Below are 24,018 nucleotides of genomic sequence, written 5' to 3'. Positions count from 1 at the left end.
AGGCTGGAGAGAGAGTGTAAATGGATACAGTTCATCTGAAATATTTAGCAATATGTATTGAGAGCTTTTTAGAAACTGAATTGTTTTACTTTTAAAATCTAATGAAAAGGGTGTGAACAGATATTTACTTGCAAGAATATTCATTATAGTGTGGCTTATAATATAGAAGTAATGATTTGAGTAAATGACATGTGCTATGAAAGAACATGTTGTTTACAAAGATAGAATGTTATATGAGAATGCTCAGAATACCATATATGAGAAAAACATAAATGATATAATCCTAACATATTTTTGTATGTAAGAAAAAAACTAGAAAACAAATCGATCCAAGTGCTAACAGTGTTTTTATGTAACTATTGCTATTTAGATGGTTTTAATTAACTTATTTTTTTTTTACAGTTTTATACTTTGACCATGTAGTACAGTGTTAATGGAGGAATCAATCTGTGCTACAAAGTAGATGAGTCTTTGTCACAGTATGAAACTCTTCTGATCTGTAATAGGCAAGGTGGTGTGGTAGACACTTTGGGACCTGCAAGGAAATTTAAGTCGAGTTTTTAATATAGTGGTGTGCAAAGGGAAAACAATTAAATAGCACAACAACCAAAGAGCAATCAGAATAGCACTTTATAGTTTCCAAAAGTTTCATTGGCAGGGACTAAAAGTTATACTTCAATATTAATAATACTATCTAACCAGCTGATAATATGAGCAGTCAAACTCAGCAGTTGTTATGTACTCACAAGTGTGCCTCCTAAATTACTTTGGTGGTTGCAGCCCTTGTGTGTTTTACTGTGGGTTAAAGTTATGGTTAAGGTGAATGCAATGGTAAGTAGGGTTTTTTAAAATATTATTTTTCACACTTCTTCTATATTGGACTAACACCTAAAGTGCTTATGTACTTAAGTACTTATGTATCTTTATAGATATGAATGTGCAACTATTCCTTGAGAACTAAGTAGGTATTTGTCTTTTTGTAAATGATCACACCAGTTAAATGAGAAGTTCACATTTGCAAAGAATTTTATCATAATTTTGTGGTTCCCTGTGTTCTGATACCATTCTTTATCTGTAATAGTATGCTAACGAGGCTGAAAAAGCAGAGCAATTAGGTCTTATAAAATTAGATGGAAACTTTGCTTGGAAAGAGAAACATTTTTGGTATTAGTCATTTCTACCATATTTCAATCTGGACAATCTTGATTACAGAGAAAACAGATTCAAAAAGCTTTCCTTTGTGATATCTCTAGGAAATCCTTATGTGTGTGATTGATGTTTTTTGAGACAAAAGGCTTTTTTAGACCACAAAAGCTAAATCTTGAATTAAGAGTAACAGCAGATCCAAATTTAAATATTAGCAATACGATGGTTTCATTTTAGATATTTTCTCTCTACAAAACCATGCAATTTTGTGATACAATTAGTGATGCTTTCTTTTTGAGACTGTAGTAAAATTGCTCATTTAAGTAATGATGCTATTAGGCAACCATCTGTAATAAATTTGTTTTTATAGTCTATTTGAAATCACGTTCTTGAATACCAAAAAGTTACATTAAATAGTAAAACATTACATTTTAAAAAGTAACTAGTCCTGGAATGAAAATTTAAAATTATTTCTGCTGATTAATCAGTGCTAAATAATTGAGATATAAAGACAGAATTTGTTCTAATGGGTACTTGGCAGACCTTGGGCCTAGAATTCATATTTACTCTTGATATAAGGAAATAAATAAGCATGTAATTTCCAAACAGAATAATCTGATTTCTTCTTGATCTTCGGAATAATTGACTATCTGCTTATTGTTTGAAATATCCTTCTGTAGTAAACTGGGAGTGGGGAAACATGGGGAGGGGGCAACAGTATCTATATTTAAATCTGTTTCTCTGTAAGCTTTTATGCCAAACTTTTCAAAACTAAACATTTTTAGAGCCCAACTACCCAATTGCCATCAAATGTTCTTTATTTACAATATTATTACAACTGAGAAGGCTTCAAAAGAGTAGTTTAGGGAACAGGTGTTTATGCCGAGCTAACATTAAGATCTGATTTGAGTTCAGTCAGCATTGTTGGCCTATATTTGAGGGAATCAACCAGCATGTGTAATCAAATTTCCTCAGTCTTGTCTTACAGATCTAAGACTGTACAATGAACTCTGATGAATAAGGGACGGTGCACATAAGTTTAAAATAGTCATATTACAGATGATAAATTAAGGCAGAGCCCAGGTTTTAAGCCTGCTGAATCTCACATATGGGAGGGGAAGAACAAGCAGATGGCTGAGGATACCCTGGGGCTACAAGAGACTGGGTATGCAATGTTCAGGAGGGTGCAGAAGAATTTTTTTTTTTGTAAGAGAAAGAACCATTGTATATTTTGTACTGAGGTAAAATTCACATAACAAAATTGACCATTCATAGTATTCTAATTTTTATTTACATAAAATCAGTAGTAATACCCCCACTTTCATTCCTGACTCTTTATGAGTCTTTTTTTACTTGGTCTGTCTAACTAAAGGTTTGTTAATTTTGTTTATCTTCTGGAAGAACCAACTTAGATTTTTTTTTAATTGTCTCTGCTGTTTTTCTACTCTATATTTCAATTATTTCAGTCTAATATTTATTATTTTCTCCCTTCAGCTTGTTTTGGGTTAAATTTGCTCTTCAATTTTTAGTTCCTCAAAGTAAAAGATAAGGTTATTGACTTAATGTATTTCTTTTTTTCATATAAACATTTGCAGTTATAAATTTACCCCAATCACTGCATTTGCTGCAATTCATAAATTTTGATAGGTTTTCATTTTCATTTATCTCAACTTACCTTCTGTTTTCCCTTTGGTTCCTCCTTAACCTATTCATTGTTTGGGTTTTTTGTTTAATGTTCACTTATTTGTGAATTTTTCAGTGTTTCTTCTGTTACTGATTTCTAACTCAGTTCACTGTGATCAGAGAAGAGACTCTGTATGATTTAAATGTTCTAAAATTTATTGAGACTGGTTTTGTGGTCTAACATATAATCTGTTCTGGGGAATGTTCCATGTGCACTTGACAAGACCATGTACTCTGCTACTATTGAGATAAATACCCTATATTTGTCTGTAAGGTCTAGTTGGTTTATAATGTTGTTCAGGTCCTTTGTTTCCTTATTGTTTGTATATGTAGATATTTAATCCATTATTGAGAACAGGTCCTTGAAGTCTCCAATTTAGATTATTATTGAACTATATTTTTCTCTCATTGATTCTGTTACTATTGGCTTCACATATTATGGGGATCTGAAGTTTAATACATATGTTCGTAATGGTTCATCTTGATGATTGACCCTTTATATAATGGCATTTTGTCTCCTTCAACAAGTTTTATCTTACAGTATATTTTATCTGATATTGATATAGCTGCCCTAGCTCTTCTTTTGTTATTGTTTACTTAGAATATCTTTTGGTACCTTTTTATTTACTACCTATTTGTTTCATTAGATCTAAGGTAACTGTTATAGACAACATATAATTGGATCATCTTTAAAAAAAAAAAACAAAAAACCTTTTCCACCATTTCTACCTTTTAGTTTACATTTAATGTAACTACTCACAAGGAAGGACTTGTTCTATTTTGTGATTTGTTTTTATATATTTTATATCTATTTTGTTTCTCAGTTCCTGCATTGCTGCCTGCTTTGTAGTAAATCAGTAGTTTCTAGTGTATCGTTTTGATTCCCTTCGTTCTTTTACTGTGTATGTTTCGGTTATTTTCTTAGTTGTTGCCCTGGAGATTGCAGTTAATACCCTAAATTTTTAACAGTTTAGTTCAAATTAATACCAACTTTGTTTCAGTCATATCTAAAAACTTTGCTCCTATAAACCTTTATGCCCCTCTTTTATGTTTTTATTGTTGCAAGTTGTGGATTCATTAACACAGATTTATATTTATTGTTTTATGCATCTGTTTTATAAATTGTTTAGGAAAAAGTAATTTTAAATCTAAAATTCATTAATACCGGCTTTTGTATTTATCATTGTAGTTGCTTTTACCAGTGTTTCTCATTTCTTTACATGCATTTGAGTTACGGTCTATTGTCCTTTTATTTCAGCCTAAAGAATTCCCATTATTTCATATAGGGCAATTCTGGTGACAAACTCTCTCCATTTTTGCTAATCTTGGACTGTTTTAGTTTCTTTTTCGATTTTGGAGAATTTTTTTCTATACAGATTTCTTGGTTGCCAGGGTTCTCTTCCCTTCCCTCCCCTCCCCCCCCCCTCAAACACGTCATTCAACTTACCCGCCCCCCCCAAATTCCAGCCTGCCCCAGCCGACCTGTGGCCTCTGATAAGAAATTAACTTTTAATCTTACTGAGGATCTCTTGTACATAATGAGTTGCTTTTCTCTTAATGCTTTCAGTATTTTCTTTAAATAGTTTGATTATACTGTATCTTAGTATGAGTCTCCCTAATTTTATCCTACTTTATCCTTGAGCTTCTTGGATGTTTGGATTCATGTCTGTCATCAAATTTGGAAAGTTTTAGCTATTATTTCTTTAAATATTCTGATTCTTTCTCTTTCTCCTGTCTTTCAGACACTCCCATTACGCATATGTTGGTTTGATGGTATGCAACAGATCTCTTAGGCTCTGTTCATTTTTCTGTATTCCTTTTGCTTTCTGCTTCTCAATTGGCCTTATCTTCAAGTTCCCCGATTTGTTCTTCTGACTGGCCAAACCCCTCCAGTTGTTGAACCACTTTAGTGAATTTTTCTGAAATGAGAAATTTTATTACACTTTATCAGACTTTCTATTTGATCTTTTATTATTTCTGTTTATTCATATTCTGTATTTAGTGAGACATCATTATCTTAGTTGACTTTAGTTCTTTGTCTATAGTGTCTTTTAGCTCTTTGAGGATAAGACAGTTCATTTAAAGACTTTGTCTCTGATGTTCTGTAGCACTGTAGGAGGACTATGGTTAACAATAATATACAGTTTTAAATAGCTAGGAGGAGGATACTAAATGTTGATGGTATAAAGACATTATAAATGTTTGAGGTGGTGGATATGCTAATCATCCTGATCTGATCACTACGTATTATATGCATCATAACATCACTATGTACCCCATAAGCAAATACAATTATGTGTCAATTAAAAAAATTTTTAAATATGTGCATAATTTCTGTGATACAGACAAGATTAAAGTATCAGAATTTATAAAAAATTTTAATAAACTTTATCTCATAGAGTTAGTGCCTGGATGTCTTCAGGTACTGCTTCAATTCGTGTTTTTTTTCCATGCATATGGACCCTATAAAACTTGTTTCTTTGCATGCCTCATATTTTTTTAGAAGTCGAACATTTTGAATATTATATTATGGTAAATACAAAAATTGGATTTTCCATCCTACCCAGGCTGGTTTGTTAAGTGACTTCTCTGAACGAATTTTGTAGTCTGTATTCTTAGTTTTGTGAGGCCATTGAAGTCTCTTCTGTTGATGTAGTAGTCCGCTGGTAATTCAACAGAGATTTTCATATAGATTGTCAAAAATACTTTTTAAAAAATCTTTCTTACATTGTTTGCAGATGAACTGCATATTTGTGTGTTGAGTATGTCTTCGTCGCACAGAAGCCTGTATTCCCTGCTTGTGCAGAGCCTGAGGTCAGCAGGAGATGAGAGCTTGGGCCCTTCTCAGGCCTTTTCTGAGAATGTTCTGGGCTTCTAGATTCCAAGAAATATATTGGTACTTTTCAATGCTCTTATTCCCCAAATCATCTCATTTCCCATTCTTTCTTCCAGGTCTTTTTGATTAGTCTATTGTCTTAACCATTACTTTTTGCCCTAGGTAGGTTTGTAAGCCCTAGGAAAATTACCAGTTGGGTAAAACAAAAGCAAGTCCTTTGAGCCAGTCAGTCTTACAGGGATCCACCAGCCACATCATAAGGTCCACTGCGCTTCTCCAGTACTAGCTACCAGTACTGAGCATGCAGATGCCTTCAAGAACACCACTGAGCTGAGGAATATAAGACAGGACAAAAGGAAGTTAAAATACTGCTCTTTTACTAAGATTATACTGCTCTTTTACTAAGATTCAGCTGTTTTTTTTTTTTTTCTTAAGTATTCACCTCATTTCTGTAAGCCCTAGTTAGTTGCTAGAATTCCAAAAAGTTCACTCTAACAGTTTTTGCTGGTTTGTTGATTGCTTTTATGGACTGATGGACTTTCGGAGTTCCCTACTCCATCATTTTTGATGACATTGTATTTAAATTCCCTATACATTTATATTTACTAACTTATATTGAACCTGAAAACAGGTAGATAACTGCCATTTTCATCACTGAACCTCTGGTATTTAGCAAAATACTGACACATAACAGAAGCTAATGTTTACTCTCACATCCTATATTGTTATCAAAATTCTTCCAAATTCCATTTTACCCTCCTCCTTCCAGTTTCTGGAATCCTATATCAACAGTAAAACTTTTTTCATGCAGGTCATAACCATCAGAAAGATGTTTAACCAATTGGTCAATTAAATCTTGCCTTCTTGCGCTAGATTCTGTGGGGGGCTTAGAAATTAAACATCTTCCAACTTCAGGAAGATTTCTAGGGGTACAGTAAATACCAACTGAGTAATAGTGATAACTGGAAAAAATTTTGTGGCCTGGGGTTATCAGACAAAAATGTAAATCAGATGAGGTTCCTGAGATGAATCCACAAGCATAAGTGGGATTTGAATCATTTTAGATAGATGACATGGTGTTCAAAGGTACAAGCCTCTAGATTAGAGAGAAAAAAGCATATAGGAAAGTAGAGGAAATGTGGCATGTTTGGAAAAGCAGATTCCTGTTGTGCTTTTAAAAGATGATATGGCTCTGAACCAGCTGCTAGATAGTTCTATTTTGGTAAAATATTGTAACTGAAAAAAGTACTCACATAAGAGTCAGAAGAGGAGTTCTGGGGCGATTCTGCTACTCACTGGCTGTTTTGCTTTAGGTAAATGACTCCCCTCACTGGGCCTCAGAATTGCCTTTTACACACTAGTGGGGTCAGAAGAGATAATGCCTAGAGGTCCTTTCAACTCTAGCCATAAGATTTGACTTGTTAACAGTCTTACAGCTCTTCTTACCTTCCTTGTTTTTTTCATCATTCTTCCTTATTCCATCTACCTTCAATTAGAGAAAAAAGGAAGAACAGTGTGAGATCTGAGAACTCATGCAGCTCACGGGGACTGACAAAAAATGCTTGTCAATATATTTAGAACCCAGTTGTGAATTTTCTTTCTTGTAATAGCACTTAATACACTCATAATAACCTTGTTAACACTTCATGTTTGCTAAGTGTCTGAAGCCTATTCCTGTGCCAGTGATGCCAGTCTTTTTAGGTATTTATCTAAAATTCATCCACTGATCAAGAAGTAACTTTAATTTACTTCTGAAAGTGAAATTTTGAGAAACTGATGAAAAGCTTAATGAACATGGGGACTTGTCACCATTAAATGCAGAATGACAGGCAGAAACCTCCAGCACTTTTTGAATTGTTAGCTCTCAGGACTCTTATGTCAATAATTGATTGGCTTTACACTTACAGGAAGTGTCACCTCATGCCTTTTGATACAAGCATTTATTCTCCAGAATTTCTATGAGCACAGTAAGATTAATAGCAATTAGACTCTAAAGAAGAAACTCAGGACATTAGGATTATTACAATTAAGTTAATAAAACAGAAGACGGAATGGCTTCAGGATATATACTTTCATTCGTTTTTATAAACAGAAGAGATGCTGCAAAATCTCATACAAATGCAAATGTTCCGAAAATAGAAAACTATTATTAGAAGACTTACATTCTGTCATCAGCATAATAAAAACTCAAAAATCTACCTGGCAGGCTAGAGCAGTCAGCCTATTGGAAAGGTACCTGCACCAATCTCAGCGCTGCTAGGAAAAATTGTTTAGAGCAGCAGCTCTCAAACTTTACCCGTCATCAAAATTACCGGAAAAGTTTGTTAAAATAGATTGTTGGACCATCCCTCCAGAGTTTTGGAGTCACTAGGTCTGGGTGGGACCCAAGAGTTCTCATTTGTACCAAGTTTCTAGGTAAAATTGATGCCCCTTGTTTGGGAAGCATGGGCATCAATGGCAAGTAACATCTGAATTGAGACATGGAGATACAGGATTTAGAAAAACACTGTGTTTGTATAGGTGGGAGGAAGGATGGTGAGGAAAGCTGAGGGCAAAGGCCTAGATAGAGGATAACTGCATGTCATCCAGAGGGACCTGCGGAACTGTAGGGTGTAGAGAATGGGGAGATGCAGTGCAGAGGTGAGGAGGAACCAATTTTTAGAAGTGTTCTACCATACTAAATTTTGGTGGAGAGCCAGTGATTGTAAACAGGGAAGCAACATGATCAGATGTACAATAGTGAAAGACCATGTTGTCCATCACAGAGTGTGGATTGAAGGTGGGCAAGCTCAGTAAGGAGACTAGTTAGGAAGCTACTATAGGAATGAGTTGGTAGCCAGGAGCTGCATAGTGGCAGTGAGGATGAAGAAAAGTAGAATAATTTGAAAGATGCTTAAGAGGTAGACATTAAATTCTTAATGATTCATTGCTGGAATAAGGGAGAAAAATCAAAGTTTAATTCCTAAGCTTCTGCTTTGTACAGTTAGGCAGGGCTGTAACACAACAGCAAAGGTAGACTGGAGAAAAGCAAAGTGTGTAGAAGGAAGGCGTGGAGAGAGGGGTGATATTGTTTTGGGCCCTGCTGATGTCCCACAGCAGGGATTGAGCTCAAGAGAGTGATCTGAACTAGAGATGTAGAGGTGGGACTTGCTGGCATATAGACGATAACCGGGGCAAGGGAACCAATGGAGTTGCTTAGATGAGATATGTCGTGATAATAGAACATTGCCACATTTAGGAAATCCTTGGAAACACTGCCATTTAAGAGGCAGAGTGAGGAAGAGATGTTTGCAATCGAGACTGAAAAGGAGCTAGCAAAGAAGTGGGAAGAGAGAACTAGGAAGAAAACCAAGAGAATGTGACATAATGGAAGCTGAAGGCTCCAGCCATACCAGAAGCTGGGGAGAGATCATGTAAAATAAGAGGTGAACAGTATCAGTTCTTGGAGGAAGGTCATGGATAACCCAAGTACAAGTTCTTATGGTGAGCTATACAGTTTGCTTTCTCATTTTCTGTACGTTTCTGGTTCAGAGGCAGATGAATATAATGACAATTTCTGGGTTGCCTTTTTTTTTTTTTCATTTCAGAATTTCCATGAATGTATCTGCTATTAAAAATGAAACTGAATGCATGCTATAAATAAGCCTTTTCATATTAAATTTTGGAAGTTTCCTGCAGTCTTCTCATATATGTTGGGCTTTCCTTCAGAAATAGTGAAACCTGAACTGATACTCTCTTGAAGATTTATCTATGAAAAAATAATGGAAAAGTAATCCATATAGGAAGTCCAATGACGTGATTTTTTTTCTACAGTTGTATTTCATACAAATGCATGTCTGTGCATTCTTTTTTATAATTCGGCTTCTAAGTTTATTTTAAGATGATCCTAGAAAAACGCATCTTACTCCATTTTACAAAAACCAATATCCTGAAATTCTTATGTTGAAGTGTAGAGTTGTGTTTATTATGTTTTCTATTATTTGAAAGCCAGTAAAATCAATAATGGGAGACTCGTGAGGGATTTTGCTCTGGTTTTTCTCTTTGAAATGAGATTATAGGGATTTATGACAATCTTGAATTTTCAAGCTATACAATAAATACCCAAAGGGCCATCTGGAAAACATGAACATTTCTGGTAATTTAGAAATGGAATTTCTTTAGTAAAAGATTACTATAACTGGAATCTTAGATTTCCTTTGCAAAAGATCAAACTTAACTGATTAAGAAGTATTTTAAAGGAAACAGTTACCTAACAACTCCACTATTAGCTTTCTATGAGATTTAACATTTCAGTGGGAATTGTGAAACTCTTTAAGTATCAGAAAAAAGTATTTCTCACATTTTGTTCATGTAAAGAATATATAGATCATAACTATTTTTCTCAAAGCACTGTTTCTTAACCTGATGAAAACTCCTTGCCTTAACTTGAAAACTCCCTAGAGTTCCTGGGTATTGGGAACCAGGCTTTCCTTCCTGCCAACCAGTTCCCCCTACCGTCCCTAAAGACAGCTTATGTTTTTCAGCTTTTGATTTCTGTTAATTAGAATGTCTCCTTATATCTTTCCACTTGCCTTCATTTCTACCTATTGATATCCCCCAAAACCCAGGTCAAATACTACCTATCCTATTGGGTTAGTAGACTTGCTAGCCACATCAACATATAATGTTAGCTACTGCATATGATAGCTATTTGCAAACTTACTTCTAGTTATATTGTAAGCTTCTAGGAGACAAAAATTATATCTTATACCTTCCATGTTGCCTAGCATGATGCCTAACATGGTTGTCACTATTTAAATGTTTGTTCATTATATTTATATTTAAAATGTTCACAGTAAGAGCCAAGTTAGAATTTGGAACACCAATTTTCTCTTTTTCTGCCCTTGCCCAACTATGGAAGAAAAATGGGTCAGATTCTCTCTGGAGAATGTAGTCATTCAAAATTTATAATTCATCTAGGTTCAACCAGAAACAAATATGTGTAAATTATGATTACAAGTTTCTCCTACAGGAAATAAGATTGGAACTGGCAAAAATATTTTCCAAAAAAAATTTTTTACTTCTAAGGTAGAATTCTTGACTCTTTTAATCTGTCAGTTACAATGGAAGTCTTCTCATCCAGCATAACTGGACTTGGTATTATATTTGGTCAATTTGTTGAAGTTTTTTAAAGTAGAAAAGCATTTAAAAAGTATATAGATACTGTCATTTAAAACACAAATAATCACTTACCAGTCTTTGAAATAAAGCTTCTTTTTGACAATGGAGTTCTCTCTATAGAACAAATCACCAAAATGTATTGTCTACTGCATCGTGTCAAATTTTTTTGAAGTAATCTGAGTGTAGAAATTTTCTAGCTTTCTGTTTATTGACCAGTCCGTATTTTAAAATTCCTTCACTTTTGCTAAGTTAACATTTTAATGTTTTAGTCTTTCCAAAGCATTCAAGAGACATTTCATAGATATGTCTCCTTTATTTCATAATCATTTTATGAAATATATTTTAATATTTATAATATATGAAACATAAACAATATTAAATAAAAATTTTATATTTATATAATATTAAATAAAATTATACATTATGTAATCATGTATAATTTGAGAATAAATACACCTGTATTTATTAAATAGTAATTAAACCAGTTGGAGCAGAAGCGCTTAGGCATAGGGAAGAATAATAGCATGTTACCTGCCAGTGTTAGCGTGCACTGTGACATGGGTGGCACTTAATACACTGCATATAAGGAATAGAGAGTAGCTGTTAATCTGGGAAACTGACTAGATGGAGAGTGGTTAAGAGATCTTCTGTTACACTCTTGTTACTATATTTATGACATTGTTCCGCAGAAAAATTGAGAAGTAATTTATTAATAATTCAGTAACTTTACCCTCTGTCCTGAAGGACAGTGGGGTTAAAGATATTGGGTGGGGAGGAGTATAAATGAGAATAAGCTAAAAAATAACTTTCTTTAATGGATGTGTTGTGTTAATTCAGGGATAACTGCCAAAGGTCTATGTATGGAGGAAAAATATAGCATAGTACATCTAGGCTATTTCAGGTGTATTGGCTTCATTTCTGGACTTAGAATGATCTTTATAAAAAATTCATATGGCTTAAAATTATTGAAAGAATGAGGTGAAGGAGAGAATAGAACATTGGGAAAATGTATTTATTTTTATGCCTTATGGAAATTGATTACAGATACTCTCACAGTATCATAAGCTAATCATGGCTGTTTGTATCAAATCATAATTTTGTGACATAAAATATCAGAATGGGGGTGGGGAGTTAAAATCAGCCAAGAATATTTTAGAAATGAAATTTAAGAATAGAGAATTCCTATAGTAAGGTTGGATTTTGTCTTCACAAAATATTTAGAGATAGAACAGTTATTAGATATCATCTAACCTAGTAGTTCTCAACTCTGGCTATTCATCTGAGATATATACAGAAAATAACTCTTAAGTTTTAAAAATCACATTTCCTATAAATCATCCCAGGTTTCTTCCTTAATGTACTGACCTTATTTAGTCTACCTAGTGTTTAAATATTCCTCTCATTTTTATTATGACTGCATATTATTTTTGGTAATATAATAAAATGACCAAGAAAGTAGGTAATATGAAATGATTTTCAGGAAATATCTTTAAAAACATTCTACTGTTAAAACAACTGGTTCAAGGAAGTGTTTTGAGTTAGTATAATGCTGTAAAATACAACCACTTACTTTCAAGACTATTTTTTGATCCCTCAGAAACCTTGTGAAAGCAATGTTTGCCTACGGATCTTTCTAAAGTCCCAAGAATTTTCCTTGAAATAATAAGACATGCTCAAAGAAATCCCATTATATATGAACTTACTGACTTAATGGACTCTAATGAAAGATAGTTTATCTTCCAATAGTAAAACAAATAAGATAAAATTAAATAAAAATATGAACAATATTGTTTCTGGATTTTCTCATGTTAAAACTCTGCATAAGCCAGGCACAGCGGCACATGCCTAGAGTCTCAGCTACTTGGAATGCTGAACCAAGAGGATTGCTTGAGCCCAGGAGCTCAAGGATGCAGTACACTATGACTGGGCCTGCAAATAGCCACTGCACTCCAGCATGGGCAACATAGCGAGACTCTGTCTCTAAAAAACAAAACCAAAAACAAAGCACAGCTGATTAAGTGGATTTTGGTGGGTTTACATTTTACCTAGAAAATAAGTTATTTTGGAGTTTTACTTTCTGAGCATTAGGCTTGCCTTCATATTTGAACTTTTACTTTTCTAGGGTTTTGAAGGTATTTCTTTCACGAACGGCTCAACGAATTCCATATATGACTGGAGGACGGGTCATGAGGATGCTGGCAGTAATACTCTTGGTAGTGTTTTGGTTTCTCATTGGCTGGACCTCATCTGTGTGCCAGAATTTGGAGAAACAGATTTCACTTATTGGCCAGGGGCAAACATCCGATCACCTCATCTTCAATATGTGCCTCATTGACCGCTGGGATTACATGACAGCAGTAGGTATGTGGTCACTTGTTTCTTGTGATGGTCTTACCATTTTTCAGTAGCATTAAAACTGACTTCATTAAAAGTCCTGCCAGACTCTTTTATGAAGCCTAAATGTAATTTTGGTAAAATAACATGAAAATGGCAGTAATAGCATGTGAAATACAAACTTTTTCTGGAAGTTTCTATTGTTTTTCAAAGGTATATAGCTTTGTTGAGACAATGTCATAAATCAGAAAGGAGAAATGAAGTGAATAATGGCACCTTCTGTGTATAAACAGCTTACTTTTTTTGATCTTATCAGTTGGTCCCCATTTGACTAACATTAGCTATTCTCTTGATTTATTTCCTTACTTGGGAGAAAAAAGGAAGCATGCTGGTTTTCTCCAATAAAATGTCGGCCCTATAATATATCAGAGTTGGTATGTAGGGTGCTTTTTGTAAAAAGATTAATCAGAAATTTTGCAGAGACAATCTATCTTCCCTATGCTGACCTTAAAAGATAACTTACTTCTAATTCTCTGAGGTTCAGATTACACAAAGACTAAGCCATGTTACTTGAAGGTAGTGCTGTGTGGCTAAGTTTGGAGAACTTAGAAGAGCTGCATCATGGCTTGGGCCCAAAACACAGATTGTTGTTCTGGCAGGCCAGTGTTTTAAAAAAAGAAGGGGGAAAATCCATGGGAATTTTTCTGTTGTTAGTATTAGTCTATTTTAAGCTAAGTCTCTAAAGATATCCAAAAGAAGAATATTTTATTGTTGTTCCCCTCAGTAAGTCAGAGGACAAACCTTAATTATATTTGGCAGGAGTAAAAAAATAGAAACATGAATTTGATTCTCATATTTTGTAATTGTTGGCTAAATATTTACATCCGGTCTTTTGCTGAAAGCTAATAAAATGTGTATTTAGGTTGCAGTTTAAATGGAGAAATATTTTTCTGGGCAAGATATTTTAGGAATCTTATAAACCTGATATCTGCAATAGTGAAGCAATATGGGTATGTAAAGAGAATGGTTATAATGGTAATAGATAAAGCTTATTATATTTTGGATAATATAACTATCAGAAGATAAATCATAGAGCTAAGGTAGGAAGCGATTCTGATCTTGACTTTAGTCTGGATAAGAAAATTAAATTGTATAGATAAAAAATTTCTACTCACCCTAACATTGTTTTATGCTCTCAGTGCAAGTTAACCAAATAGGAAAAATCATTTCCTTGCATTATTATGAAGCAAAAGACACTAGTTTTTATTTTTCTGTTTAACAACAACAGCAACAAAATACATGATGACACAAACAAGCACATAGCATGGCCTATTCACCCAGAATTTTTTTTTTCATGCATTGGAATTCAGATGCATTTGAGACCTTTAACAAAATTATTTTTCACTCCAAAGAGGATCATATTTGTGATTTCTATGTAGGAATATATAGAAATATATAATTGATAGTATCCCATATAAAGTCCTTATTCCTTGATCAGATAGCTTACTATTGATTCACATAGATAAATGAGAATTATTCAAAATTACTGAAAAGCAAAGTGAGGTGGTGAAGATTCTTGGTGCAATAGTGGTTTACTAAAAGACGATAGCGATTTGGACCAGAACTCAGGAATCTTTTATAAAGGATGAGTACTTTAACCATGGATAATATTTCTATTATTGTATAGAGGTTTCAAGAACATTCATTTTATAAGAATAGTGAAGGATGGGCCAGGGGCAGTGGCTTGTGCCTATAAACCTAGCTACTGGGGAGGCGAGGCATGAGAATTGCTTGAACCTGGGAGGTGGAGATTGCAGTGAGCTGGGATTGTCCCACTGCCCTTCAATCTGGGCAACAGAGTGCGACTCAATCTCCAAAAAAAAAAAAAAATAGTCAAAGATGAAAGTGGGTGGAAATTGTATGAAACATGGAGGAAATGCCTACCTAGAAAATAAGATAATGTTGGAATACATTGTGAGTAGTACTGGATGGTTAGTTTGTTGTAGGTTTATTACCTATACTTTAATAATACTGTATGGTTAAGTTTATTGAAAATGTCTTAGGAATTTAGAGAAGCAGAAAAGTGATATAATGAATCAGTAAATTCAATCGAGATGACTACAAGGATATATATTTTTTTTAAGTGAAATGTACCAAACTCACCAAATTCAGGGGTTTGGGAGTTGGAATCATTAGAAGGGAGAAAGAGCAGTTCTCAAAGTGTGGTCCCAGAACCTGCAGCAGCTGCATCGCCTGGGGAATTGTTAGAAGTGCAGATTCTTAGAGCCCACTCTGATTTCCTCAAACACTCCAGGATGGTGGGACCCAGCAATCTGTGTTTCATAAGCATTTCAGGTGATTCTCATGTTACTGCGAAGTATAGAACTGCTGACTCCATGGAAGGAATCAGATGAACTTATGAGAACATAAAAATAACTAATTTCAGTAGTGCCCTGGCCATTCCATTCACCTTTACTGTTCCCCTGATCAACCACTAGAACATTCTTTGCAATGATTATTTCAAATCCTCTTTTCATACCTCCAAACTCTATTTCTTTGTTCTCTTAGTAAATGACTTCTACTTGAAAAAAATAAACAGGAGCCATCCAATAGAAATGTCTTCAAATTCCTACCTTCATATCTATAAGTCCTCCCATATCCACATTTATTCTTATCTTTTCTCCCTCATATTATCTAAGGTAATACCCCAACCTCTGCCAGACTCATCTAACATTTTGCTCCCCTCATCTCCAGTGGCCACTCTCATTTTATATGAACTTTCTGTCATCTAAAACTCCCCTGCCTCCAAAGTCACTCATTGAATACACTGAAGAATTCCATTCTTAGCTTTTGGGGTACAGGTGATTTTGGTTACATGGATGAACTGTGTACTGGTGAAATCTGAAATTTTATTGCACCTGTCACCAAGTAGTGTACATTGGACCCAGTCTGTACTATTTTATCCCTTGCCCCCAATGCCTTCTGAGTCTGCAGTGTCCATTATACCATTCTGTGTACCATTATGTGCCCATAGTTCTCCTCCCACTTATAAATGGGGATGCAGAGTATTTGGTTTTCCATTCCTAAGTTATGAAGAATTCCATTCTGACCACAACCCATTCCTACTTCATTTAACTACTCCCTCTACAACAGCTCTTTAGTAACATAGATTGTTTTCATTGTACTTTACTGTTTCTGAATTTGCTCTCCTTCAGGGAGAAAGCTTACCAGACAGCAGATTTTTCCACTTGCAGGAATGGAACTATGGAAAGAAAATGGGCATTTTTAAAATACATTAATTTTGAATAATACTGGGAAAGAGGACAGAGAGAGTAAGGAGGACACTGAGATACACAGTGCAAGAGAGAATGAAGATTCATGGCCTGAGGGGGCTGCAGAGCATACCGTTCCTTAGGTAATTACCAGGTCTCAGTTAAAGAGCTACAGAGAAGCTAAGAGAAGACATTGATTATAGTGGTAGGATCTAGATCATGGCTTCAGGAATGAGATAGAAATATCAAAACATAAGAGGCAGAAGTTAAACTAATACTCCTAATGGTGTTAGGTGATAACATTAGGGACTCTTAGAAAATCAAGACTCGTGATAAGAGTGCAGGGACCAAGAAGTAAGAGAAAGTTGTTTCTTGTCTTCTGCTAGCTTTTGAATTTGTTTGATCTTATTCCTCTAGTTCTTTTAATCATGACTTTAGGGTGTTGATTTTAGACCTTTCTTCCTTTCTCTTGTGGGCATTCAGTGCTATAAATTTCTCTCTGCACACTGCTTTAAACGTGTCCCAGAGATTCTTCAGTTTCCATGTAGTTGTGAAGTTTTATGAGTTTCTTAATCCTGAGTTCTAATTTGATTGCACTGTGGTCTCAGAGACTGTTATGATTTCCATTCTTTCACATTTGAGGAAGAATGTTGTACTTCTAATTATGTGGTCAGTTTTAGAATAAGTGTGATGTGGTGCTGAGAAGAATGTATATTCTGTGGATTCGGGGTGGAGATTTCTGTAGATGTCTATTGGGTCCACTTGGTCCAGGTCTGAGTTCAAGTCCTGGATATTCCTGTTAATTTTCTGCCTCGTTCCTCCATCTCATATTGACAGTTGGGTGTTAAAGTCTCCCACTAATGTTGTGTGGGAGTCTATGTCTCTTTGTAGGCCATAAAGAACTTGCTTTATGTATCTAGGTGAACTAGAGAATCAAGAACAAACAAATTCAAAAGCAAGCAGAAGACAAGAAATAACTATTATGGGAGCAGCACTGAAGGACATAGAGACACAAAAAACCCTTCAAAACTCAATAAATCCAGGAGCTGATTTTTGAAAAAATCAACTAAATAGATAGAAGGCAAGCCAGAGTAATAAAGAAGAAAAGAGAGAAGAATCAAATAGATGCAATAAAAAATGGTAAACAAGGTATCACCACCGATCCCACAGAAATGCAAACTACCATGAGAGATTACTATAAACACCTCTATGCGTTTCTAGAATAAATGGATAAATTCCTGGACACTTGAACCCACCTAAGACTGAACCAGGAAGAAGCTGAATCCCTGAATAGACAAATAACAAGATATGAAATTGAGGCAGCAATAAGTAGCCTACCAACCAAAAAAAGTCCAGGATCAGACAGGTTCACAGCCAAATTCTACCAGAGGTACCATTCCTTCTGAAAGTATTCCAAACAATACAAAAAGAGGAAATCCTCCCTAACTCATTTTATGAGACCAACATCATCCTGATATGAAAACCTGGCAGAGATACAATTGAAAAAGAAAATTGCAGGCCAATATCCATGATGAACATTGATGCAAAAATCCTCAATAAAATACTGGCAAACCGAATCCAACAGCACATCAAAAAGCTTATCCATCACAATCAAGTCGGTTTCATCCCTGGAATGCAAGGCTGGTTCAACATAAGCAAATGTATAAACATAATCCATCACATAAACAGAACCAAAGACAAAAACCACGATTATCTCAATAGATGCAGAGAAGGCCTTCGACAAAATTCAACAGCTCTTTATGCTAAAAACTCTCAATAAAGTAGGTATTGATGGAATACATCCCAGAATAATAAGAGCTATTTATGACAAACTCACAGGCAATATCATACTGAGTGGGCAAAAACTGGAAGCATTCCCTTATAAAACTAGCACAAGACAAGGACGCCCTCTCTCACCACTCCTATTCAGCATAATATTGGAAGTTCTGGCCAGGGCAATCAGGCAAGAGAAAGAAATAAAGGGTATTCAAATAGGAAAAGACAAAGTCTAATTGTCTCTATTTGCAGACAACATGACTGTATATGTAGAATACCCCATCGTGTCAGCCCAAAATCTCCTTAAGCTATTAAGCAACTTCAGCAAACTGTCAGGACACAAAATCAATGTGCAAAAATCACAAGCATTCCTTTACACCAATGACAGACAGAGAGCCAAGTCATAAGTGAATTCCCATTCATAATTGGTACAAAGAGAATAAAACACCTACAGATACAACTAACAAAGGATGTGAAGGACCTCTTCAAGGAAAACTACAAATCGCTGCTCAAGGAAATAAGACAGGACACAAACAGAAGGAAAAACATTCCATGCTCATGGTTAGAAAGAATAAATTTTGTAAACATGGCCATACTGCCCAAAGTAATTTACAGATTCATTGCTATTCTCATCAGGCTACCATTGACTCTCTTCACAAAACTGGAAAAATCCACCTTAAATTTCATAGGGAACCAAAAGAGAGCCCACATAGCCAAGATAATTCTAAGCAAAAAAGAAAAAAATCAAAGCTGGAGGCATCATGCTACCTGACTTCAAACTATACTACAAGGTTACAGTAATCAAAACAGCATGGTACTGGTACCAAAACAGAGATATAGATCAATAGAACAGAACAGAGACCTCAGAAATAAAGCCACACATGTACCATGTGATCTTTGACCAACCTGACAAAAACAAGCAATGGGGAAAAGGATTCCCTGTTTAATAAATGGTGTTGGGAAAACTGGCTAGTCATATGCAGAAAGCTGGAACTGGATCCCTTCCTTACACCTAATACAAAAATTAACTCCAAATGGATTAAAGTTTTACACATAAGACCTAATACCATAAAAACCCTAGAAGAAAACCTAATCAATGCCATTCAGGACATAGACAGAGACAAGGGCTTCATGACTAAAATACCAAAAGCAATGGCGACAGTGGGATCTAATTTAACTTAAGAACTTCTGCACAGCAAAAGAAACTATCGTAGAGTGAACAAGCCACCAACAGAATGGGAACAAATTTTTGCAATATACCCATCTGACAAAGGGCTAATAACCAGAATCTACAAAGAAGTTGATCAGATTTACAAGGAAAAAACAATCACATCAAAAAGTGGGTGAAGGATATGATCAGACATTTTTCAAAAGAAGACATTTATGCAGCCAACAAACGTATGAAAGAAAGCTCATCAGCACCAGTCATTAGAGAAATGCAAATCAAACCACATTGAGATACCATCTCACACCATTTAGAATGGTGATCACTAAAAAAATCAGGAGACAACAGATGCTGGAGAGGACATGGAGAAATAGGAATGCTTTTACACTATTGATGTGAGTGTAAATTAGTTCAACCACTGTGGAAGACAGTGTGGGGATTCCTCAAGGATCTAGAAATAGAAGTATCATTTGACCCAGTAATCCCATTACTGGTTATATACCCAAACAATTATAAAACATTCTTTTATGAAGACCCCATATTCTCAGCCCAAAATCTCCTTAAGCATATGTATGTTTACTGTGGCACTGTTTACAACAGCAAAGACTTGGAACCAACCCAAATGCCCATGAGTGACAGACTGGATAAAGAAAATGTGGCACATATACACCATGGAATACAATGCAGCCATAAAAAGAGTGAGTTCGTGTCCTTTGCAGGGACATGGATGAAGCTGGAAACCATCACTCTTGGCCAACTGACACAAGAACAGAAAACCAAACACTGCATTTTCTCACTCATAAGTGGGTATTGAACATTGAGAACACATGGACACAGGGAGGGGAACATCACACTCTGGGACCTGTCAGGGGTAGGGGTTAGCAGAGGGATAACATTAGGAGAAATACCTAATGTGGATGTTGAAGGAATGGATGCAGCAAACCACCATGGCACGTGTATACCTATGTAACAATCCTGCACAATCTGTACGTGTACCCCAGAACTTAAAGTATAAAAAAAGGAAAAAAAATACATTTATCTAATAACAGAAGTAGTGATGTAATGGCATTCATCCTTTGACATATGTAATTGGATAGCACTCAACTTCTGATTACACATTTAGAACATACATTGAAGATACTGAAGCAGAACCAGTGACCAAGATAAGTTAGAACAAGTGGGCAGATTCTTACCTTACCTGCAAGAAACAAGACTGCAAAAAAGTAGCTAAGAAATGGCAGTGTCGAGGACATTTAGAATGTCCCTTCCATGGTTAAATCTGTGCATCAAACTTTAATATTGACCCAGGCAAGCACTGAGCTGTTTCTAGTTTCTTCAAGAAGTTAGGTAATGATCATAGAACATTATACAAAGGAATGTAACTGAGAATAAATCTATTTTACTGCCCTGTCTTTTTACCTGGCACAAGAATATATCCGAAAAGCCCTATGTAGGCTTCTATTTATCCTCTATTATCTCCTATTAGTTTTCTGTATCTTTCTGTATCACTGATACAGCCTAACTCTTCTCAACAGCGTTTATATGATCTAATAACCATTCCCTGACAGGAGCCCTGTTATAAATTATGTCCCCCTACCCTCCACCTCTTCATAGTGGTGAAAGTCCACCAATACATGACGAGTCTCATGGTTCTGGAAATTCCTCAGAGCTTGACATTGCTTGTTATATATTTTATTTACCGCATTGGAAAGAAAGACATAAATGAAAATATAAGCAATAATTAAACAGGTATGATAGGCTTGAGTGTAATTCCGTTTAGAAATTTTTAAATATTTGTGTTTTCAGTGAATTCCAGTATTGACTACTCCACTGTTCAAAAGTATTGGTTTCCATGGATTTCACATAAAATATTTCACCTAAAATACAGTCTTTATTCTTATTCATTGTCATGCTCTTCTCCTTTGTTCCTTTCCTTCCTGGTACAGTATTTTTAACACACACACACAAAAAAACAGGCAGTGTGTTCAGTAATTTAATTAGTCATATGCCAATGTTTAGAAGGAACTGAGAAAAATACAACTGTCTCGCTGAGTTATATAAGGGAATTCTAAAATAGCAATTGTTTTTAAGGATTTAAATACTTAATTAGCCTAGAAGACTAGGCTTTATTATGACAGGTCAAATGTGATATAAGCACCATTTAATGAATGTTATAGAAATTAGACTTCCTCTTCATCTGAAAAATTAATGTTCTTTATTTAGGTTAATTACGTACATTTTCTTTTATTCCAATATATCATATGCCTTAATGCACACTGAATTACTTGTTACAATTTTAAACATATATTTTTATTTTTATTTAAAAAATGTTTAGAGACAGGGTATCCGTATTTCACCCAGGCTGGAGTGCCGTGGTGTGATCATAGCTCACTGTAGCCTCAAACTCTTGGACTCACACCATTCTTCTGCCTCACCCTCCCAAGTAGCTGGGACTGCAGGTGCACCACCATGCCCAGCTAATTTTTTAAAAATTGGTTTTAGTAGAGACAGACTTTTGCTGTGTTGACCAGGCTGGTCTCAAACTCCTGGTCTCTAAACAATCCTCCCTCCGGAGCCTCCCAAACTACTGGGATTACAGGCATGAGCCACCATGTGTGACCTCAAACATTATTTTTAATTTTCAATCAAAGGATAAAAGCCTGACCACATTGTCTTGGAGGCTACATCACTAGAAACTACACATGCTTCTCAAAGTACTTGCTTGAGTGTCTTCAGAATGATGGTCCTGGGAGTTATTTTCTTATTCATATACCACCCCTTCGGAAAAGTACTTTACTTTCTTTTTGTCCTTTAGCATCATTCAAATAACTGTGCCTCAAAGAATTAAAACACTTTTACACAAAGGCAGAATATAAATAATAAGTAAATAACCCCCACTGCAGTCTTCATGATAGCCTGCCAGCTAGGACTTCAAAATTATGTGTGAATTTCTAGTGATGCAGTCAGAGTGAAAGCAGATCACCAGTCAAAGACACCAGCTTTCAAAAAAGATCAAACATCGAAAGACACTTTGATAATAGTAGCAAGTGATCCCATATCCAGTGCCCTCCTTAAACAATAATACCTATGCAAATTACAGTGTATTCGTTCATTTTCCTGCTGCTGATAAGGACATACCTGCGACTGGGTTATTAAAATAATAATTTTTAAAAGAGGTTTAGTGGACTCACAGTTCCACGTGGCTGGGGAGGCCTCAGAATCATGGTGGAAGGTGAAAGGCATGGACGCGTTCTACATGGCGGCAGGCAATGAGAGAATGAGAACCAAGTGAAAGGGGTTTCCCTCTCTAAGACCATCAGATCTTGTGAGACTTCTTCACCATGAGAATAGTATGGGGGAAACCGCCCTCATGATTCAATTATCTCCCACCATGTCTCTCCCACAACACATGGGAATTATTAGAGCTACAACTCAAGATGAGATTTGGATGGAGACACAGCCAAGCAATATCAGACAGGGAGAGAAAATGGCAGACACAGCTTGCTCCTCTGACCTGGACCCTGTGCTCTGAGAGGACTTCCGCCTGAGTCTGCCTTTGTGAGCTCATCCTATCCCACTCTCTGTGTGTCCATAAGGTCTGAGGCAGCTCCGTTTTGCCAAAGTTCTGTCGCCCCATGTGAAACTAAAAACTTAAATGTATATGCCAGAGAGTGAGAACAGAATACGCTTTCTACCCTTTTTACCTAAGATGCAATGGAGAATAAGAAAAAAATCTTGGTCCCTGTTCTAGCAATGTGTGAACAGAAGCAGTGAAGAAAAGCCAGCCTGTAAACGTGTGGCCACTCCAACAGTTCTGGCCTCAAAGAGCCCCCAGCTCCTAGGGAGTGGTAGGAGAATGGCGTAATCAAGTCACTATGTGACTTCATGCAGTTGGTATGGTTAATTGTGTTACTCCTCAGTATTCGCAACATTATCTCTGACCCAAGCTTGACATTTCAGCATTCAGACTTGTTACCTCTGCCTTTTTAAAGGAGTCACAAGTTTTACAATAAAACCTTCATGAAGGTAAATAATGTACAGAATACATTTGGCACAGTGACGGGTCCATTCAACGGATGTCAGGTATGAAATCAGATTAATTGTGGAGGCTAAAAGTACTTCTGAGGAGAGTACTTTAATTACCACAGGCTATTCAAGTCTAATTAATGTATCAGCTGAAATACAAACAATTGCTGCCTAGAGAAATACTGGTTTTCTTCAGCAGGATAAAAATATTTCCAAGGGTTAAAATCTCAGCCAAGAATGTAAGTTAAGGAGCATCGGTGAGGAACTAAGAGACTCGGATTCTAGGCTCCAATCTGCTGCTCACAGGGTGTGTGCAGCTGAAGAATGAGGTTCTCTGCAGACATATCCTATACCCCATCCTGATCATCATGGGGCTTCGTGCTTCTACAGAGCTGGGGAGTGAACACACACCCAGCCTCTATTGTCCCAGTTGTGAAATACATTGTAACTTGCGACTTCTTCTGCATGCTTCCCTATCCCGGAGCTGCATCAACTGACTTTAAGGCCAGTAGAATAACAGCAGCTCACCAACCACCTGCTTCCCAGCCACAGAGACACTCAAAAATGTACATGCTCACTACATGGTCTAACAAAGTCACTTCTAACTTAACAATTCTATC

At 35.8% G+C, this 24,018-nt stretch overlaps 1 protein-coding gene across 1 annotated transcript in view; it reads left to right on the top strand.

Annotated features, from left to right (window-relative positions):
• Nucleotides 1-24,018, top strand: part of GPR158 (G protein-coupled receptor 158) — a 400,381-nt gene that overhangs the window by 358,529 nt on the left and 17,834 nt on the right. Inside the window, exon 7 of the mRNA XM_032243850.1 lies at nt 12,948-13,186. Within this exon, the coding sequence (XP_032099741.1) occupies nt 12,948-13,186 (239 nt within the window). The remainder of the gene's footprint in view (nt 1-12,947; nt 13,187-24,018) is intronic.

Source organism: Sapajus apella, unplaced genomic scaffold, assembly GCF_009761245.1.
Source record: "Sapajus apella isolate SASKATOON/1434 unplaced genomic scaffold, GSC_monkey_1.0 scaffold53, whole genome shotgun sequence".
NCBI lineage: Eukaryota > Metazoa > Chordata > Mammalia > Primates > Cebidae > Sapajus > Sapajus apella.
The sequence above is the reverse complement of the archived record's forward strand: the minus strand, read 5'-3'. Positions and strand labels throughout refer to the sequence as shown.